Source organism: Aulostomus chinensis, chromosome 20, assembly GCF_037954235.1.
Source record: "Aulostomus chinensis isolate RoL2024-O1b breed Wild chromosome 20, RoL_Achi_v1.0, whole genome shotgun sequence".
Classification (NCBI taxonomy): Eukaryota; Metazoa; Chordata; class Actinopteri; order Syngnathiformes; family Aulostomidae; genus Aulostomus; species Aulostomus chinensis.
This window is the reverse complement of record NC_141339.1, coordinates 22,368,501-22,383,612: the sequence shown is the minus strand read 5'-3', so window position 1 is coordinate 22,383,612 and position 15,112 is coordinate 22,368,501. Positions and strand designations below refer to the sequence as shown.

Here is a 15,112-nt window from a genome sequence, read left to right as displayed (position 1 = left end):
GGCTGGATACAAGTGATTCCGTTTCCGGTAGCATTATCAAAATAAGAGAATCACGAATGACATTAAATCTTCATTTTTCAATGTACATCTCAATCAAGTTTTTCTTTAATAAGATTTAAATTGATGTCTTTTGGACATTTGGATCGGGAATTATTTGAAATTTTGACTGAGCTGAGTTCATTTTGACATTGATTCAGACTCTGTTGTATGTTTATATGACTGTTTAATTACCTGATACCAGTGACCAGTATGAAACATGATTCTCTTGTCAGAATAGTATTGTCAAATTATCATAATGATGCGTGAAAAATTTTGTTTGTTCATGACATGAATCTTGGAAACATGTTTTATTTGTATTTACGATGCTGGACTCAATAAACAATAAAACCAGCGTGTGTGAACGTTTGCAGTCGTTGCTGCGCTCCTTCGGGGAGCAAGAATAGATCAGTAGAAAGTGTACCTGTTGTTTTCCTTGAGATGATAAAATAATGTTTTTGAAATAATCACCGCACTCGTCTGGCACTGGCTTTGAAGACGTGATCAGATTAATTCTTTTTTATTTCCAAACTTGAAAATGGAAATGGTACATTCAATTAACCTTGCTCAGGGGTCAAAGACAATTCAGATTAATAATATGGAACGTGCTGAAGAGCAAATTAAGTATTGCACTGATCTGAGAGATTTAAAAAAAAATCTGCGTACGTAATTTATCTGCTCTGAATTAAAGTTGCAAGCTTAATGTGCGAAACTTGTTGATACACTGGGAATTTAACCTGGTAAAAAAAAAAAAAAAATTTTATTTTGAAGTTCAACTTGCAGTTCCGTTACGATCCGTTGTTGAGTGTTTGACGCTCCTGGATTTTGTGGTTGAGTAGTAAAATCCACTTCCTGTCCTTTTAACACACTGCTGGGCGTCTCCCAGACCGACAGGAAAACTGTTTTTCAGTCTTTGTGAGAAAAATGTAAACATTTTTGCAATCTCACATTGTTTTCATGTTATTTTTTTCCCTTTTATCTTGTCATAGGTATTATTGGTAGTATTTGAAATGCTTAAAAGAAAACAGATAAAAGTAAAATACAATATTGTCCTTTGATAGAGGAGATATAGATTTAATAGTCTAAATAAATTCTTACAGAATTGTAAAAATTAGAAATACTTAAAAAAAAATCATCATAAAGGCTGGAGTTTTTTTTAGGTTTGTATATTTAGAATAAAGTATTTCATTATCTACTGTATCATGAGTTTAATAAATAACATGAATATGAATATCAGCCAGCTGGCATCCATGGTGAGAGTTTGTGTTCATTCGTGTCACCACAATAAACCAAATTGATAGCTTTTCCCCTGATGACGAAAGTGAGTAGACAGTGTGTGTGTGTGTGTGTGTGTGTGTGTGTGTGTGTGTGTGTGTATGTGTGTATGTCTAGGACAATAGTGAGACTACAAAGGACAGATGGTGGGCTTCACTTCCCACCCTGCCTGCAGACCCCTCATGACAAAAACACAACAATTACACAATAGCATCACACACGCTCCTTGAATCCCACACACACACACACACACCTACTCACGCGTGTGTGTGTGTGTGTGTGTGTGTGTGATGGTGCAGGCGGGCGCTGCCTGGAGCCAGGTATTTCTAATCGCTCCACTGAAATGAATCGTATCTGACTCATTCACCTCTGCCAGCTGCCAGGTCAACACTCGTTGTTGCTGTTAAGGAGCCGTATCAAGCCATGAAAAAGGCACTTTGTTATTAAATGGCCCAGAGCAACTTCATACCACAACCGTTCTCTTGTTACATTTTACCGACTCAGTGACACAAGGATCTGATGCTCTTCTACTCTCTTAGACCAAAGCATCTCACGCTGACGGTACGAGTCTGTAACGCAGCGGTTTGATGTTTTGGGTCACGACCTTCTACACGTTTGCAGAGGACCAAGGTCCATTGGTGCTTGCTGATGATCGTTCCCGGCTTGATAGCTTTTTCAGCCCTCAACTTAGTCTGACAGACAGGAAGGGTCAAACAACCCAGTCAAGCTTGAAAATGCCACGGGGATGATGTACAGCAATGGTATACCTTAGCATGAGTTAGCATCACCATGCGTTCCCTCGACCAAAAACCAGTGGGATTATTCAACTGGACTTTCAATTTTTGCTGAAAATAAGCTCACAAAAGTCTGTTTGACTTGCTGTTTTTGTTTTGTTTTGCTGTTTTTTTGCAAAATCATCTTCACATATTGCACAATACGATTTTTGTAGCGTAAATGTGCGCGGTAGAAGGCTAATGGTTTGCTCCGAAAGAACTCCAACAGGACTTCAGTGTCACCTCAGCTAACTCTGCGGTGTGTCAGTGAGTTTATGTTGAATATCCTCAACATAAACACTTGCAGTAGAAGTACTGGAATGCAGTATTAACCTATGTGCTCTATGTCTTAGACTAAAATAATGCATGTGTTTCCGTTTATTGGGACTCATTCCCGTGCCGCTGTATTGCAACTTTGCATGTAAGACCACAGGATGGATGTGGCCCCCTGCTGGCCACTCGAAAGACTGCAGGTTTCATTGGTTTCCCAACCTGAAGCTCTGTCCTCTTCTCTTACACAGTCTGAGACCCAGTTTAGCATTCGTCCTTGGAAAGCACCAGATTCCCTCTGTGCAGCGTAATCCCGCTCGGCAACAATTAGCCCTCTGCTAACAGTTTAAAGAGGCTGATCAAGGACAATCTGTTTTTTTTTCCAGGGTGTGTGTGTGTGTGTGTGTGTGTGTGTGTGTGTGTGTGTTTGTGTGTTGGGGGGGGGGTATTATAAATATAGGCCTAAGCAGAGGAACCCTTATACATGTGTTGATCTTCATCATCATCATCTGTCTGGTGGGATCAGAGGATTAGGCGAATGACGGGACCCCCCCCCCCCCTTCCAGGGGGGCGCGCGTGCAACCATCCCAGTTTGTGTTAATCCGCCACGATTAAAAAGCACAATGAGTTTGTATTGCTGGCTAATAACGGCGAAGGGATCCGCTTACGTCTCTGCTGGAGGGCGATAAACGACAGTGAACACACGTCGGCCCCGGAGGCAACAGACTCTCCCCTCTTCATGTGTCTTTTTTATGTCGTCTGTTGTGAATTTTTCCATCTTGCTGGCGTTGTTTGGCTGCACCACAGGGTCGGCGCTGGTCACTGGCGCGTCGCCGAGTAGCGGATTGACCAGGATGTGTGATCGGTGCAGCGGTGGAGGGTTTAGGTTTCCTGTCGGCTGTGATGAGGTCAGTTCTGGTCAGATGTTCACCCGACGTGTACTGTGAGGCAGCGGAGACCGCCGACAGGCCGGCGTTGAACTTGGAGCTTGTCTGGGATGCATCATTGTCAGGGAAACAATAGGCTTGTGTGTGTGCGTGTGTGTGTGTGTGTTCTGGAGGTCAGCTTCCTACAGCGTGTCAGTATGCAGCAGGTTAGGGTGGAGGTGGAGGAGGAGGAGCGGGTGAGAACAGCTGTCAGTGTCACCAGCTTCCAGATGGAGATGATGGGCCTCCCGGCTCACAGGAATCCGTTATGGTGTCAACTTTTGTCCCCTGGGATGATTTACAGACTCAAACTACCGCTTTCCTGCGCTCAAATACAAGCGAACCACGTCAAAAGCGCGTTCAGGTCTACAGTGTGAACAGCAGCTGTTGACCCACATTTACTCGATGTGACGCCGTCAAACGCCCGGGACGGTTTCCTCTCTGTGAGGGGAACCACGCTAATCCCGAGCAGCCAGGCTGCCGCCGCCGCCACCGCTTTTGACTGACAACTGGATGAACTACAGCAACAAACTGGCCAATGGGTGACAGACAGAAACTGTGTTTAATCTAGGCTGAGGAAAGTTCAGAGGAAGAAGAAAAAAATAACAAGCTTTTATTTATTATGAAATAAGAGACAGATGAATGTTGACATGACGCATCATCCAGGAGCAAAATCAAAGTTTAGAGGGCAGGACCAGGGACCAGGGAACAGGGACTAGGGACCAGGGACCAGGGGTCTGGGACCAGAGGCCAGGGGCCAGGGACCAGGGACCAGGGAACAGGGACCAGGGAACTGGGACCAGGCACGCAATCCAGCGGCAAAAACTCAGCTGGGAAAAGAAGCTGGAGATGAGGTGGGGAGGGCTAATAGTAGGATTAACAGAGAGGGGTGGGGGCAAAGGTCAAGCAACGCAGAGCCGGCTGCTGATTCGGACACGCCCACCGCTCCTTGCGGGACAGACTGGGGCAGAGTGACGATGCTGCTGCAGCTGCTGGAATCTGCAATCGCCATCTGGCTGCGTGTGAAGGACAGAAAAAAGCTACGTCTCCTTGCTCTTAACCCCAACCATCCCAGAACCTGCAGGAAGCAACATGGAACCCAGAGGGTGTGGCTGGCTTCTGGTTAAAGAAACGCCAGCACACTGAATACAAGACAGGGCCCCTCGTCGCTTCCCAGTTAGATTCAGACGCTTGTCTGGAAGTCAGGAGGATAATTCAGCTAATTTACTCTTCAAAACATTTGCTTCATGACTGATTTTGCTTTTAGGGTATAAAAACAAAAAGTCTGTCAGTGTGGTAAGAATAACGTGCTTGCCAAGATGTTGCTTAAAAACTAGAAACCCGACATCACAGTGACCTTGAGACCTTTGACCACTGAAATGGTTTCAGGTCATCCTCTAGCCCCCCCCCCCCCCCCCCCCAATCAGAACACTTGAGTCTTTTAAAAATTCAAAATAAAAGCACACCTCATATAGCAGCACCGTGATGAACGTGTGTGTGTGTGTGTGTGTGTGTGTGGGGAGAGGTTTTTTTATGTATGTGCATGGTAGGAGAACTCATATTCTGTCCTGAAAGCAATGACTCCCTTTTCCTGAGGCGACAGAAGAGGTCAGGTGGGACTGAATTCTTGGTGTATCTGAACTGATATTAGCATTATTTTGTCATAAAAAAAATTCTTGAAGCTTCAACAAATTTAGAGTACGAACAGTGTTTTTGTCGGTCCTGCTCTCGGCGTCTATACCACATAAGACAGCTTCAGAATACATGACATTGGATCAATACTCTGAGCGGGAGATGAGGAAACTTAAATACTGGTTGTACTACGATTGGATGCTTAGCTCGTCTTTTTTTTGGGGGGGGGGGGGTGAGTATCTCCACCATGACAGAGTTACTGATTGGTGTTGATCATTTCTACGGTGTGAACGTTCTCCTTACAAAGTATTCAGGAAAACAATTGAAAACACTTTATTTGCCAGGAACAGTTGAAGCATTTAAAACAAACACATGGAGTTATAATATTTTAACAGTGAAACCTACTTAGCGTCTCTAAAACCAGAGTCACAGAAGCATGTAAAGGTCTTCTCCTGGCTGATGTCAGCGACACCGGTGCGTGACTGGAATAATCCGATACTGGCGCACTGCCTGACCTCTCTGATGGGTGCAGCGGCTGTAAATGCGAAGACGCGCAGCGATAAATAGCTGACAAACAGGAAATGTGACACCTACGGATCAGCAGAGGTCGTCAGTCAGAGCGTCCCGATGTCGGAAGGGCAGCTCGTGCAGACCTGAGGTGGAGGAAACATCCGCCCACAGGAACCCGACTCCACCCGCAGCAGCTTCTGAGTTTAACCCAAATTACTGAGGAGCTTTTGAACAGAATGGATCAGCGTCATAAAAACAGTTCTCCTCCACCGTCCCCAGAACCAGACAAGAACCCAGATCCGCTTCTCTCCTGTGACTGCTGCTCGTAATCGTGGCCGACTTCGTTACAGAGGGTGAGGAGGAGATCGACTTCATGACTTTAGACGTAGATATGCTAACACTTCCCACCCACTACTATTCATTGTGCTTAGCTAACTCAGAGAGAAGGGTCTCTCTTCTTGTCCAGCTCTGGGGACGATGGACAGAAAGTGTATTTCACATGAAGTCGCTGTGATCCCTTAAAACTACAACATCTGAGTATCCGGTGCAAACGTGACGGCAGGTAAAAAAGACATGATTGAAGTCAGAATTTGTCAGTTAAACTATCTGTTAAACCTTAAGGCCTCAGCTGTCATTGTGAAGGTAAGGCAACCGCTAAGATGATTTCCAAACATTTCTTTTAAAACTAACAAGAGGAGAAAAGTTAAAATTTTGTGCAAAGTCAGATAAAACCAGGAAACTCCCTGAAACTGACAGCCTGGGCTGCATGTGTGTCCTCCTTCAGGACAGGCAGGAATCAAGGTGCTCGTTGATCTTTGACTCCTGCACCTTCGCCTGGCACACGGGACAGTGGACTGTCACCAGAGAGGAGGAGGAGGAGGAGGAGGAGGAGGAGGAGGTAGCACTGTGTACTTGTGTGGACGAGGTAGAGGAGGAGGTAGCAGTTCTTTGCTGCCCTGCGGGGGGTTTAGTCTTTCCTGACTCCCCTGAAGGTTCTGCATCGCTGCCTAACGTCTTTTGAAAGAAGTCAAAGATGCTGGCTGAGTTGCGTTCGTCCCACGTCCTCTTCCTGGACACTCCGGCGGCGGCGGTTCCCGGCACGCTGCCGCTGTTAGAACCATGGAAGTATTTGGACTGTGTTGGTTCATCGGGGCTGCGTTTAGTCGGTGAATGTATGGAAAGGGTGGATGTGCTGGGAGACGAAGGGTTACTAGACGTCGAGGTACTGTTTGGCGAATCTCCTTTCGTGTCTGAAAGGGAGGACTGGCTGCTCCGCTTCCTGAGGCCTCCTGCACTGCTGAAGAGCTCCTCTATGGACTTCTGTCTGATTGCTTTAGCTCCCCCTTGGCTGCCGCCGCCGCCGCCAGGTTTCGAGATTCTCACAGGTGAGCCGTTGATGCTGACGAACACCCTGGTGTTCCCCACAGACCTCTTAACAGGCGGCTTTGGTCCAGTTGTTGGTTTGATGGCAGGGAAAAAGCTGGAGGTTCCTCTTTTGTCCAGGCCAGAGCCAAGAGGAGAGTTAAGGCTTTTAACTAGAGATGAATGGTTAAGGGGTTTAGTGGGAGAGGACACGGGGCTGGAGGAGGGGGAAGAGGGGGTCACAACAGGAACTCGAGGTGCGGGGGACGGGCTGGAGGATGAGGAGGATTTTCCACCGAGAAGGAAACCTCTACCGCTAAAGGGGATTATGTTTCTTATATCCTGTGATCCAGAACCTGAGAGGAGAAAAGTTACAGTACTTTTGTTAGATGTGTGTATTTTAACGTGTTAATAGATCAGATCATTAAATATCTAAACTCCCGCAGGTGCTGGCGTATCACCTGGAGTTGAGCTTGATGGTTTTCCACTTCCCTGCACCTTCTTCCCCTCTTTTTTATCGTCCTTCTTCCCCTTTTTGCCGTAACCTTCTGGCTCCTTGATCTTGGTGTATGTTCCGCCGCAGGTCCTCTGGTGGTCCCCCCACCAGGGGTCCAGAGCAGATGGAGCCCGATTCATGGCCCTCTTCACGTAGCCAAAGAAGGGCTTGCGGGTCTGGCAGGGCCCGTCACATCTCCACCAGTGCTGCCGGTACACGTCCACCTCGTCATGGAAGCTGTGGTACACCTGAGGGAGGAGGGGAGGACGTTTGAGGGTGACTGGGAGGGTCTCCTACAGGGTATAAAATAAAAAAAACAAACACGACACACTCACAGTGATCTTAGTCCCGCTGGCCTGGTTTATCCGGTTCATGTGCTTACAGAACTCGGGCCCGTGGCCATCGCGGTCTCGGTTGTTCTGGGTCACAAACAGGAGCGCGTGAATCATCTCATGGAGGAGAGTCTGCAGAAGCAAACACAAAATAATGACCTGCATGATCATGCACGCCCCCAGGGTCGGTCACAACAAGTCATCCACATGGGTTCTACGACCAGGACGCCAGTCACGGTTCACGGTGAATCAACTGGTACCTGAGAGAGGGAAGAACGTGGACATGAGAAAGACAGTGAGCCGAGGTGACATCACCACAGTTCCCCCTTTTTCCTTTGTGAGGACTTTCATTGACGTAATTCATTCCTTAGCCCCTCACCCTAACCCTAACCATCTCAACTGACTACCTGACCCTAACCTTGACCCTAAATCTAACCTGAACCTGATTCTAACCTCCACCCTGAAAACCAAGTCTTGACCCTCAAACGGCCCTTTGAAGATGTGAGGACCGGCTAAAATGTCCTCACTTTCCAAAAATGTCGTCACTCTGTTGGTTAAATACGTATTCTAGTCCTCAATATGAAGCAGGTACAAGATCCCCCCCCCCCCCCCCCCACACACACACACACACACACACACACACACAGCAGGAGTGGAGGAGTGGACCAGGTGTGGTTTGCTGACACAAGCAGCTTCAGGTTCCAAAAAAGATCCCACTGGGTGCTGCATTCATGGTACAGGCATCTGCACCGATGTTGGTCCTTAGAGCTACACAAGAACTCTTACCCGGATTATGTGGATTCAACATTTCTAATTTGCATATTTGTAAAAACCTTACATAAATCTGCAAGAAAGTCCTGGAGATATGAGTTCAGCTCACCTGCACCAGGTCTTTTCTTGGCCTCAGCTTCAGCAGAGGCTCGCTGAGCCGGATAGAACAGAGTCCCCCACGCCCCTCATACGAGCACACACCAGCACACCTACAAGAGGAGAGGACGCCCCCGTGAGCATGTAACTCTTCAGTCCAGTTCATTTAAAACAGACACAACTCCTCCTCTCCCCTGGTCGCACTGAACCCAACACACATCAGGTCTCTGTATAATAGTAGAGGACGTCATGACACAGGAGAATTAGCAACAACGCTAAAGTTGGCATCAGATTCATTGATTCTTCTCGTCTTTTTCCAGTTCATGTTGAAGTGTCCTAAACACCTGTAGATGGCAGTATTCCGCCATTATGAACCAAGTCAATTCATAAGGCAGGAAAACTCAACAGATGAGGAGGAGGAAACAAGAATGAATCACAAAGGAACTGAACTCAGAGGGATCAAGCCTGGACTAGATCACCAGCAGGACCCCAGAGACTCGCTCAGACACACAGTCAGACTTGTAAAAGCCTGATTCGAGATGTGGAAAATGGAGTGAACAGCCTTTCCCCCCTCATCTCCAGAGCCCACACATCCATCCCAAAATGTGTCTTGATGGTCATCTTGATAATCAGGCCCAAGTTTGACCCCTCTGAGTACAGTGGATTCGTCTGGGGCAGATCAATGTGATCTGGGTGTTTTTTTTTAAAAAAAACCAAACAATTGGCAGTGAAATATGCTTTTTCAAGGTAAAAGGGAAACAACGTCAGAAAAAGATCGGATATTAAAGCAAAAACCCTGAGATGAACGAAACTAAGATCCAAGACTGTGACCCAGACTTACAACGTCATCCTGGGGCTCCACTTCACCTCCACCCCGCTGAGTTTCCCCCAGAAGAACATGTCGTTGAACTCCAGAAACATAGCTCTGACATCGGGATTGGGGTCCAGCATCTCCCACGACTCATCCACAATGGACAGCGGCCTCTCGGGCTGGACAGTCGGCTTCCTGTAGGGGAAAACATCGCTCCCTCCTCCAGACACGTCCACCCTCCGCTTCTTGGTACTTTGTCCGAATTCGTCGGACTGAAGCACCGACGTCTCGTACTCATTGTCAAACTGCTCCTGCAGCTGAATGGCGAGCAGGAAATCTTCGTCCATGACTACAGAAGGAACTGGTGACGTGACCGAGCAGCTAACGCTAACTGGCTAACGTGTGTTTACAGGCTCCCAAGCTAACAACGACACCACCACCGTAGCAACAATACGATCTGTCCTTTGGATATAAGTACCGCCTTTGTGTCATTATAACGTTAAAAACATGCCTAACTTTATTTGATGGAGATGTCCGCTAGCCTCGCTGTCAGCTCAAAGCTTCTGGTGTTTGCTTACATCCGTTAAATTCCATTACTTCCTACTTCCGGTCTCACGCCGTAATACTTTGGTTAATAGTTGTTTTCTCTTTAGCTTGCCTGGCTGGCTTGAATATTATTTAATTCAAAACGACAGCAAACGCGAGCACGTTATAAAAGTTAAAAACAAAAGAAATAAAAAAAATAACTGAATATTAATAAAAGTACCATAATGATTTCAAAGTAAGATTTATTCCAAAGTCACAACGCGAGCATTCGAGTTTGAGAGGAGGATAGAAAAGGCAAGCGAGAGTTTGTAATCTTTTTCACATTGTGATCCAATTATTCGTTGTTTGGTGGCTTCATGCGTAAGTAAACAGTCACAATACTGTGCTTTTATTTTGAAAATTAGACGTACTGTTTCCGGTTTACACATCTCCAAAGTCTATTCGCAAATCTGAATAGTTGGGCTATTTTTTTCACATATTTCATGGCGTGTAAAATTGTCACTGTATTGGTATAACAAGCTTAAATAACCGTAACCTATTTTTTAAATTTATTTATGTATTTATTTATTTTGGTAAACTCAGTACTGATCCCGTGACGTTTAAGGGTGTCACCCGTCTTACAACTTCCTGTTTGGGTTCCAGTCGGATATGAAGGGAAGACTCTGGTGAACTCAGTGTTTCTACGTCTATCGTTAGTTTCTTTGTGCATTGAATAGAAAAATAAAGACGATACAAGATGTCGGAAACGGGAAGCCGACTGCGGAAATTGTTAGAATCACCAAATTTCGACCCGCAGAATTACGTGAAGCAGCTGTCCCAGCAGTCTGATGGCGACAGAGATTTGCAGGAACATCGACAAAAGATCCAGAACTTGGCTGATGAAACGGCTCAAAACCTGAAGAAAAACGTCTACAAGAACTACAGGCAGTTTATTGAGACTGCGAAGGAGATTTCGTACCTGGAGAGCGAGATGTACCAGCTGAGTCACATCCTGACGGAGCAGAAGAGCATCATGGAGAGCATCACCCAGGCCCTGCTGTCCACCGACAAGGACGAGACCTCCAAGGAGATGCAGGCTGCGTTCCCCAAAGAAACCGAGGAGCTGAAGCAGAGGACACTGACCTCACTGCTGGAGAAGGTGGAGGGGGCTAAAAACATCATGGACACCCCAGGGAGACACTTGGTGTACAATGGGGATCTTGTTGAGTTTGACGTAGACAACATGTCCCCCATCCAGAAGGTCCATGCCTTCCTAATGAACGACTGTTTGCTGATCGCCACCTGGCTGCCCAACCGCAGGGGTACGGTGAAGTATAAGTACAACGCCCTGTACGACCTGGAGAGCTTCGCCGTGGTCAACGTCAAGGACAACTCCCCCATGAAGGACATGTTCAAGATCCTCATGTTCCCGGACAGCCGCATCTTCCAGGCGGAGAACAGTAAAATCAAGAAGGAGTGGCTGGAGATCCTAGATGAGACCAAGAAGAACAAAGTCACCAAGGACAGGCACAAGAAAGAGGAGGAGGTCCCGACGTCCCCCGTGAGAGCCGAGGTGTCCACCAACCCCTTCGACGAGGATGATGACGAACAGACTGAAGAGAGCGTGGACCTCAGTCTGGAGTGGATCCAGGAGCTGCCGGAGGACCTGGACGTGTGCATCGCCCAGAGGGACTTCGAGGGCGCCGTGGACCTGCTGGACAAACTCAACGAGTATCTGAAAGAGCAGCCGGTCACTCAGAGGGTCAAAGAGCTGCGGCTGAAGGTGGATGAGCGAGTCCGGCAGCTGACGGAAGTCCTCGTCTTCGAGTTGTCCCCCGATCGCTCCCTTCGCGGGGGACCTAAAGCAACCAGGCGGGCTGTGTCCCAGCTCATCAGATTAGGTCTTTTCTTTTTTCCTTTAATAACTCCTTGCACGAGGATATCAGTCGATATCGGTCATTTTGTTTTCAGAACATATGTGAGTTTAGTCAAGTTTAGCTGACGTCTCTTCATCACCCATGATGATCAACCCCTCATCCAGGACTTACAGGCTCTTCGTCAGGTTTCTGATCTAAAGAAAGCCTTTATTTTTCCAACCCACAGTGTTAACGCGTGTTTTTTTTCTGTACAAAACCAATGTAATTATCGTATAAACCTGTTTTTGTGCAAATATTACGGGTGTTCGTGATGTCATCTATCAGCCAAACAGGTGATGAGATACCAGCGTGTCGGATACCAGCTAAAACCCAGTAGGCTGCACTTGAATGATAGCGTCAGAGGGGGTGGGTGGTACTGGATTTTGTCACCACTGTGCTTGTATTTTACAACTGATTAGGGCAGCATTTTCTGAGTCGGATGAAAAAAAATTACCAGCCAGTTATTGATTTAATAAGTAATTGGTCTTTTTTTTAATTTTTCAAGCAAAAATCTTGCTCAACAGTGAGGAAATATGATTCTAAACCTGCCTCTTTTCTACCTGTGTGATCATTTCATCCAACTAAAGTAGAACTGTATTGAACTGGGTTCCAGGTCAGTCCACCAAGGCCTGCGAGCTGTTTCTGAAGAACCGGGCCGTTGCGGTCCAGACGGCCATACGGCAGCTCCGTATCGAGGGCGCCACGCTGCTCTACATCCACAAGCTCTGCAACATCTTCTTCACCAGCCTGCTGGAGACGGCCAAGGAGTTCGAGATGGACTTCGCCGGGAACACGGGGTGCTACTCGGCGTTTGTTGTCTGGTCCGGGTCGGCCATGAGGATGTTTGTGGACGCCTTCAGCGGGCAGGTGGGTAGAGGGTCATCAGATGGACCACGAGCCACAGAGGGAGGAGTCTGACAGTCACAATTCAGTGTAATTAAGTGATGGTGTGTTCCTGTGTAGGTGTTTGACAGTCAGGAGAGCCTGTCGACAGCGGCCGAGTGTGTCAAAGTGGCGAAGGAGCACTGCCAGCAGCTGACGGAGATCGGCCTGGACCTGACCTTCACCCTGCAGTCGCTGCTGGTCAAAGACGTCAGGGCGGCGCTGCTGAGCTACAGGGACATCATCATCGAAGCCACCAAGCACCGAAACTCTGAGGAGATGTGGAGGAGGATGAACCTCATGACGCCCGAGGCTCTGGCTAAACTCAAGGTGGACGTCCCTCTCCCGTCTTTAGTCTCGGCTTAGACTCTCGCTGCTGATTGGCTGTTACTCAAGCAGTGTTTTCCTTAGCTTGACTTGTGGGTGAGGCAGAATATCAGCACGGCAGCGTGTCATGACACTCGCTCTTGCATCACTTTGTGTGTTAAAGAGACAGGAAGCTAAGAATTGTTAGGTATGATAACAAGTTGATGCGTAATTCTGTCTTTTTGCCTTTTTACAGGGTTTTTTCCTCTGTAGTTGCACAGATAGTGTGAGTCATCAGAGGTGATTGCTGCTAGTCGTGTCGTCATCATCGCATCATGACTTACTCCGTGTTAATTCCTACCTTAAATACTTCAGTTTTCATTTCTAAGACATAATAAACTCTTATCACTCTAAACAAGTGCCGGTTGGGGATTTCATTTTCAGGTTCTGTTCATGTCGTTCTCTCCATTCCTGTGCTGAGGACCAGCAGCGGCCATCAGGTTTTGCCGCTCACACAATCGTCTGTGTCTTTTGTCTCGCGTGCAGGACGAGATGCGCAGCTGTGGCATGGGCACCTTCGATCAGTACACCGGCGATGACTGCTGGGTCAACCTGAGTTACACCGTCGTTGCCTTCACCAAGCAGATGATGAGCTTCCTGGAGGAAGGCCTGAAGCTCTACTTCCCCGAGCTGCACATGGTGCTGCTGGAGAGCCTGACGGAGATCATCCTGGTGGCCGTGCAGCACGTGGACTACAGCCTGCGCTGCGAGCAGGACCCCGAGAAGAAATCCTTCATCCTGTTGAACGCCACCTTCCTCCATGACACCGTGCTGCCGGTGGTGGAGCGGCGGTTTGAGGAGGGGGTGGGGAAGCCAGCCAAACAGCTGCAGGACCTGAGGAAAAGCACCAGACCGGTGCGTATCAACCCGGAGAGCACCACGTCTTTGGTCTGAGACTGAAACACACTTGCGATAAAAAGGGTAAACTCAAAACTAGACTGAAAAATGGCCATGGACACTAGCTGAAGTTTGTGGCTGTTTCCTCCTGTTTTAGAGACCGATAGATTTGGGCGGCGGGACAGGAAATGACACCATGTAGGCGAAGAGACGCTTTCAGGTTTGAAGCATCTCTTCCCCTACAAAGCTCAACCTTTTGTGATTTTAAGGACAATGAGATACTCTGCCATCCGGACAGGATCTGGAAATAAAAAAAAAGAAAAGAACAGAAAAGCCTACATTTGTATGAAGGCTTCCAAAACTGTCCTGTAAATTTGCCTTGAATAGTTGAGAACATTACAAATTACCACATAAAAGGTTCGTTCATGAGGAATGAAAAAAGCTGACCCCTGTGTTGGCATTTCACACGCTTCCATATCTGTGACGTTACACATCAGACTAGAATTATCCTGCTCAGTTTTTAAATGCACGTGACCCAAATTTCTTTGCACTGCCGATCTGAAACACTGATTATATTTCAACGAAATATCTGTGTGCTCTTGAAAAGCTGGTGTTGATGCAGTTTAGAAGTATTTCTACTCTGATCCTCCAGCCCCGGTTTTCAGGCCGGCGGACGGCCGGCGTACACTCTTGAAAACGTAGTGGGATGAAAAGGGACGACTGAAATAAACGCACATGTAAATGTTCACTGTTGAAGTCAAAGTGTTGTTTGATAACAAAAGATTGTGATAACGAATAAAGGTCCTCTCGCACAAGCACAGTTGCATTTATCATGTTTTAAAAAGAATAAGTTCAGATTTAGTTTCCCACATGGAAGATCAGAAGCGTCGGTAAAAACGTCAAGTTGAACCTGGAAAACAAGGACAGGGAACTCTGTACTGCTGCTAGTTTGGATTTTGACTTCGTCTCTGACTCATTGACTTGCCACTTTTGTCCCTCCAGTTTCTGTATCTGGATGATTGAGTCCAACCCAGATCAGAGCTCCTAAAACTAATTCCATAAATGAGGGCTTCTCTCCAACAGGTACTGTAATTAAATGCAGCAATTCAGGATTATTTATGAAGATAATTCAAAAAGTAATCATCTCTTTTTTTCACTTAGGAGTTCAGTCAAATGGTTTGCTTGAAAAAAAAAAAAAAACGACCACGCAACAAAATTGTCATGTCAAAGCAGTAATAACGCTCATAATGATGATGTTTCTGATGATTTCATGAGCCCCAGGTGCATCTTGTTTAT

General features: G+C 46.9%; 2 protein-coding genes across 2 annotated transcripts; one reads left to right on the top strand and one right to left on the bottom strand.

Annotated features, from left to right (window-relative positions):
• Positions 1 to 5,221: 5,221 nt before the first annotated feature.
• On the bottom strand, positions 5,222 to 9,895 carry sprtn (SprT-like N-terminal domain). The gene is made up of 5 exons (XM_086189846.1): positions 9,321 to 9,895; positions 8,493 to 8,592; positions 7,616 to 7,744; positions 7,246 to 7,528; positions 5,222 to 7,140 (listed from the first exon to the last, which is right to left on the bottom strand). Exons 1-5 carry the CDS (start codon positions 9,635 to 9,637, stop codon positions 6,203 to 6,205), a joined length of 1,767 nt encoding a protein of 588 aa, XP_086045972.1. The 5' UTR covers positions 9,638 to 9,895; the 3' UTR covers positions 5,222 to 6,202.
• A 551-nt stretch (positions 9,896 to 10,446) lies between these two features.
• On the top strand, positions 10,447 to 14,629 carry exoc8 (exocyst complex component 8). The gene is made up of 4 exons (XM_086189845.1): positions 10,447 to 11,716; positions 12,345 to 12,598; positions 12,695 to 12,943; positions 13,466 to 14,629. The coding sequence occupies exons 1-4, from the start codon at positions 10,573 to 10,575 to the stop codon at positions 13,871 to 13,873; spliced, it is 2,055 nt and encodes a 684-aa protein (XP_086045971.1). The 5' UTR covers positions 10,447 to 10,572; the 3' UTR covers positions 13,874 to 14,629.
• Positions 14,630 to 15,112: the final 483 nt, after the last annotated feature.

What these genes read in the sequence shown, in the direction of transcription:
- exoc8 (XM_086189845.1), top strand. Translation starts at nt 10,573, where the DNA reads ATGTCGGAAACGGGAAGCCGACTGCGGAAATTGTTAGAATCACCAAAT. An exon ending in TGGACGCCTTCAGCGGGCAG is followed by an intron (nt 12,599 to 12,694) that starts GTGGGTAGAGGG and finishes GTTCCTGTGTAG; the next exon opens with GTGTTTGACAGTCAGGAGAG. An exon ending in AGGCTCTGGCTAAACTCAAG is followed by an intron (nt 12,944 to 13,465) that starts GTGGACGTCCCT and finishes TCTCGCGTGCAG; the next exon opens with GACGAGATGCGCAGCTGTGG.
- sprtn (XM_086189846.1), bottom strand. Translation starts at nt 9,637, where the DNA reads ATGGACGAAGATTTCCTGCTCGCCATTCAGCTGCAGGAGCAGTTTGAC. An exon ending in TGGAGCCCCAGGATGACGTT is followed by an intron (nt 8,593 to 9,320) that starts GTAAGTCTGGGT and finishes CTCCTCTTGTAG; the next exon opens with GTGTGCTGGTGTGTGCTCGT. An exon ending in ACCATCAAGCTCAACTCCAG is followed by an intron (nt 7,141 to 7,245) that starts GTGATACGCCAG and finishes TTCTCCTCTCAG; the next exon opens with GTTCTGGATCACAGGATATA.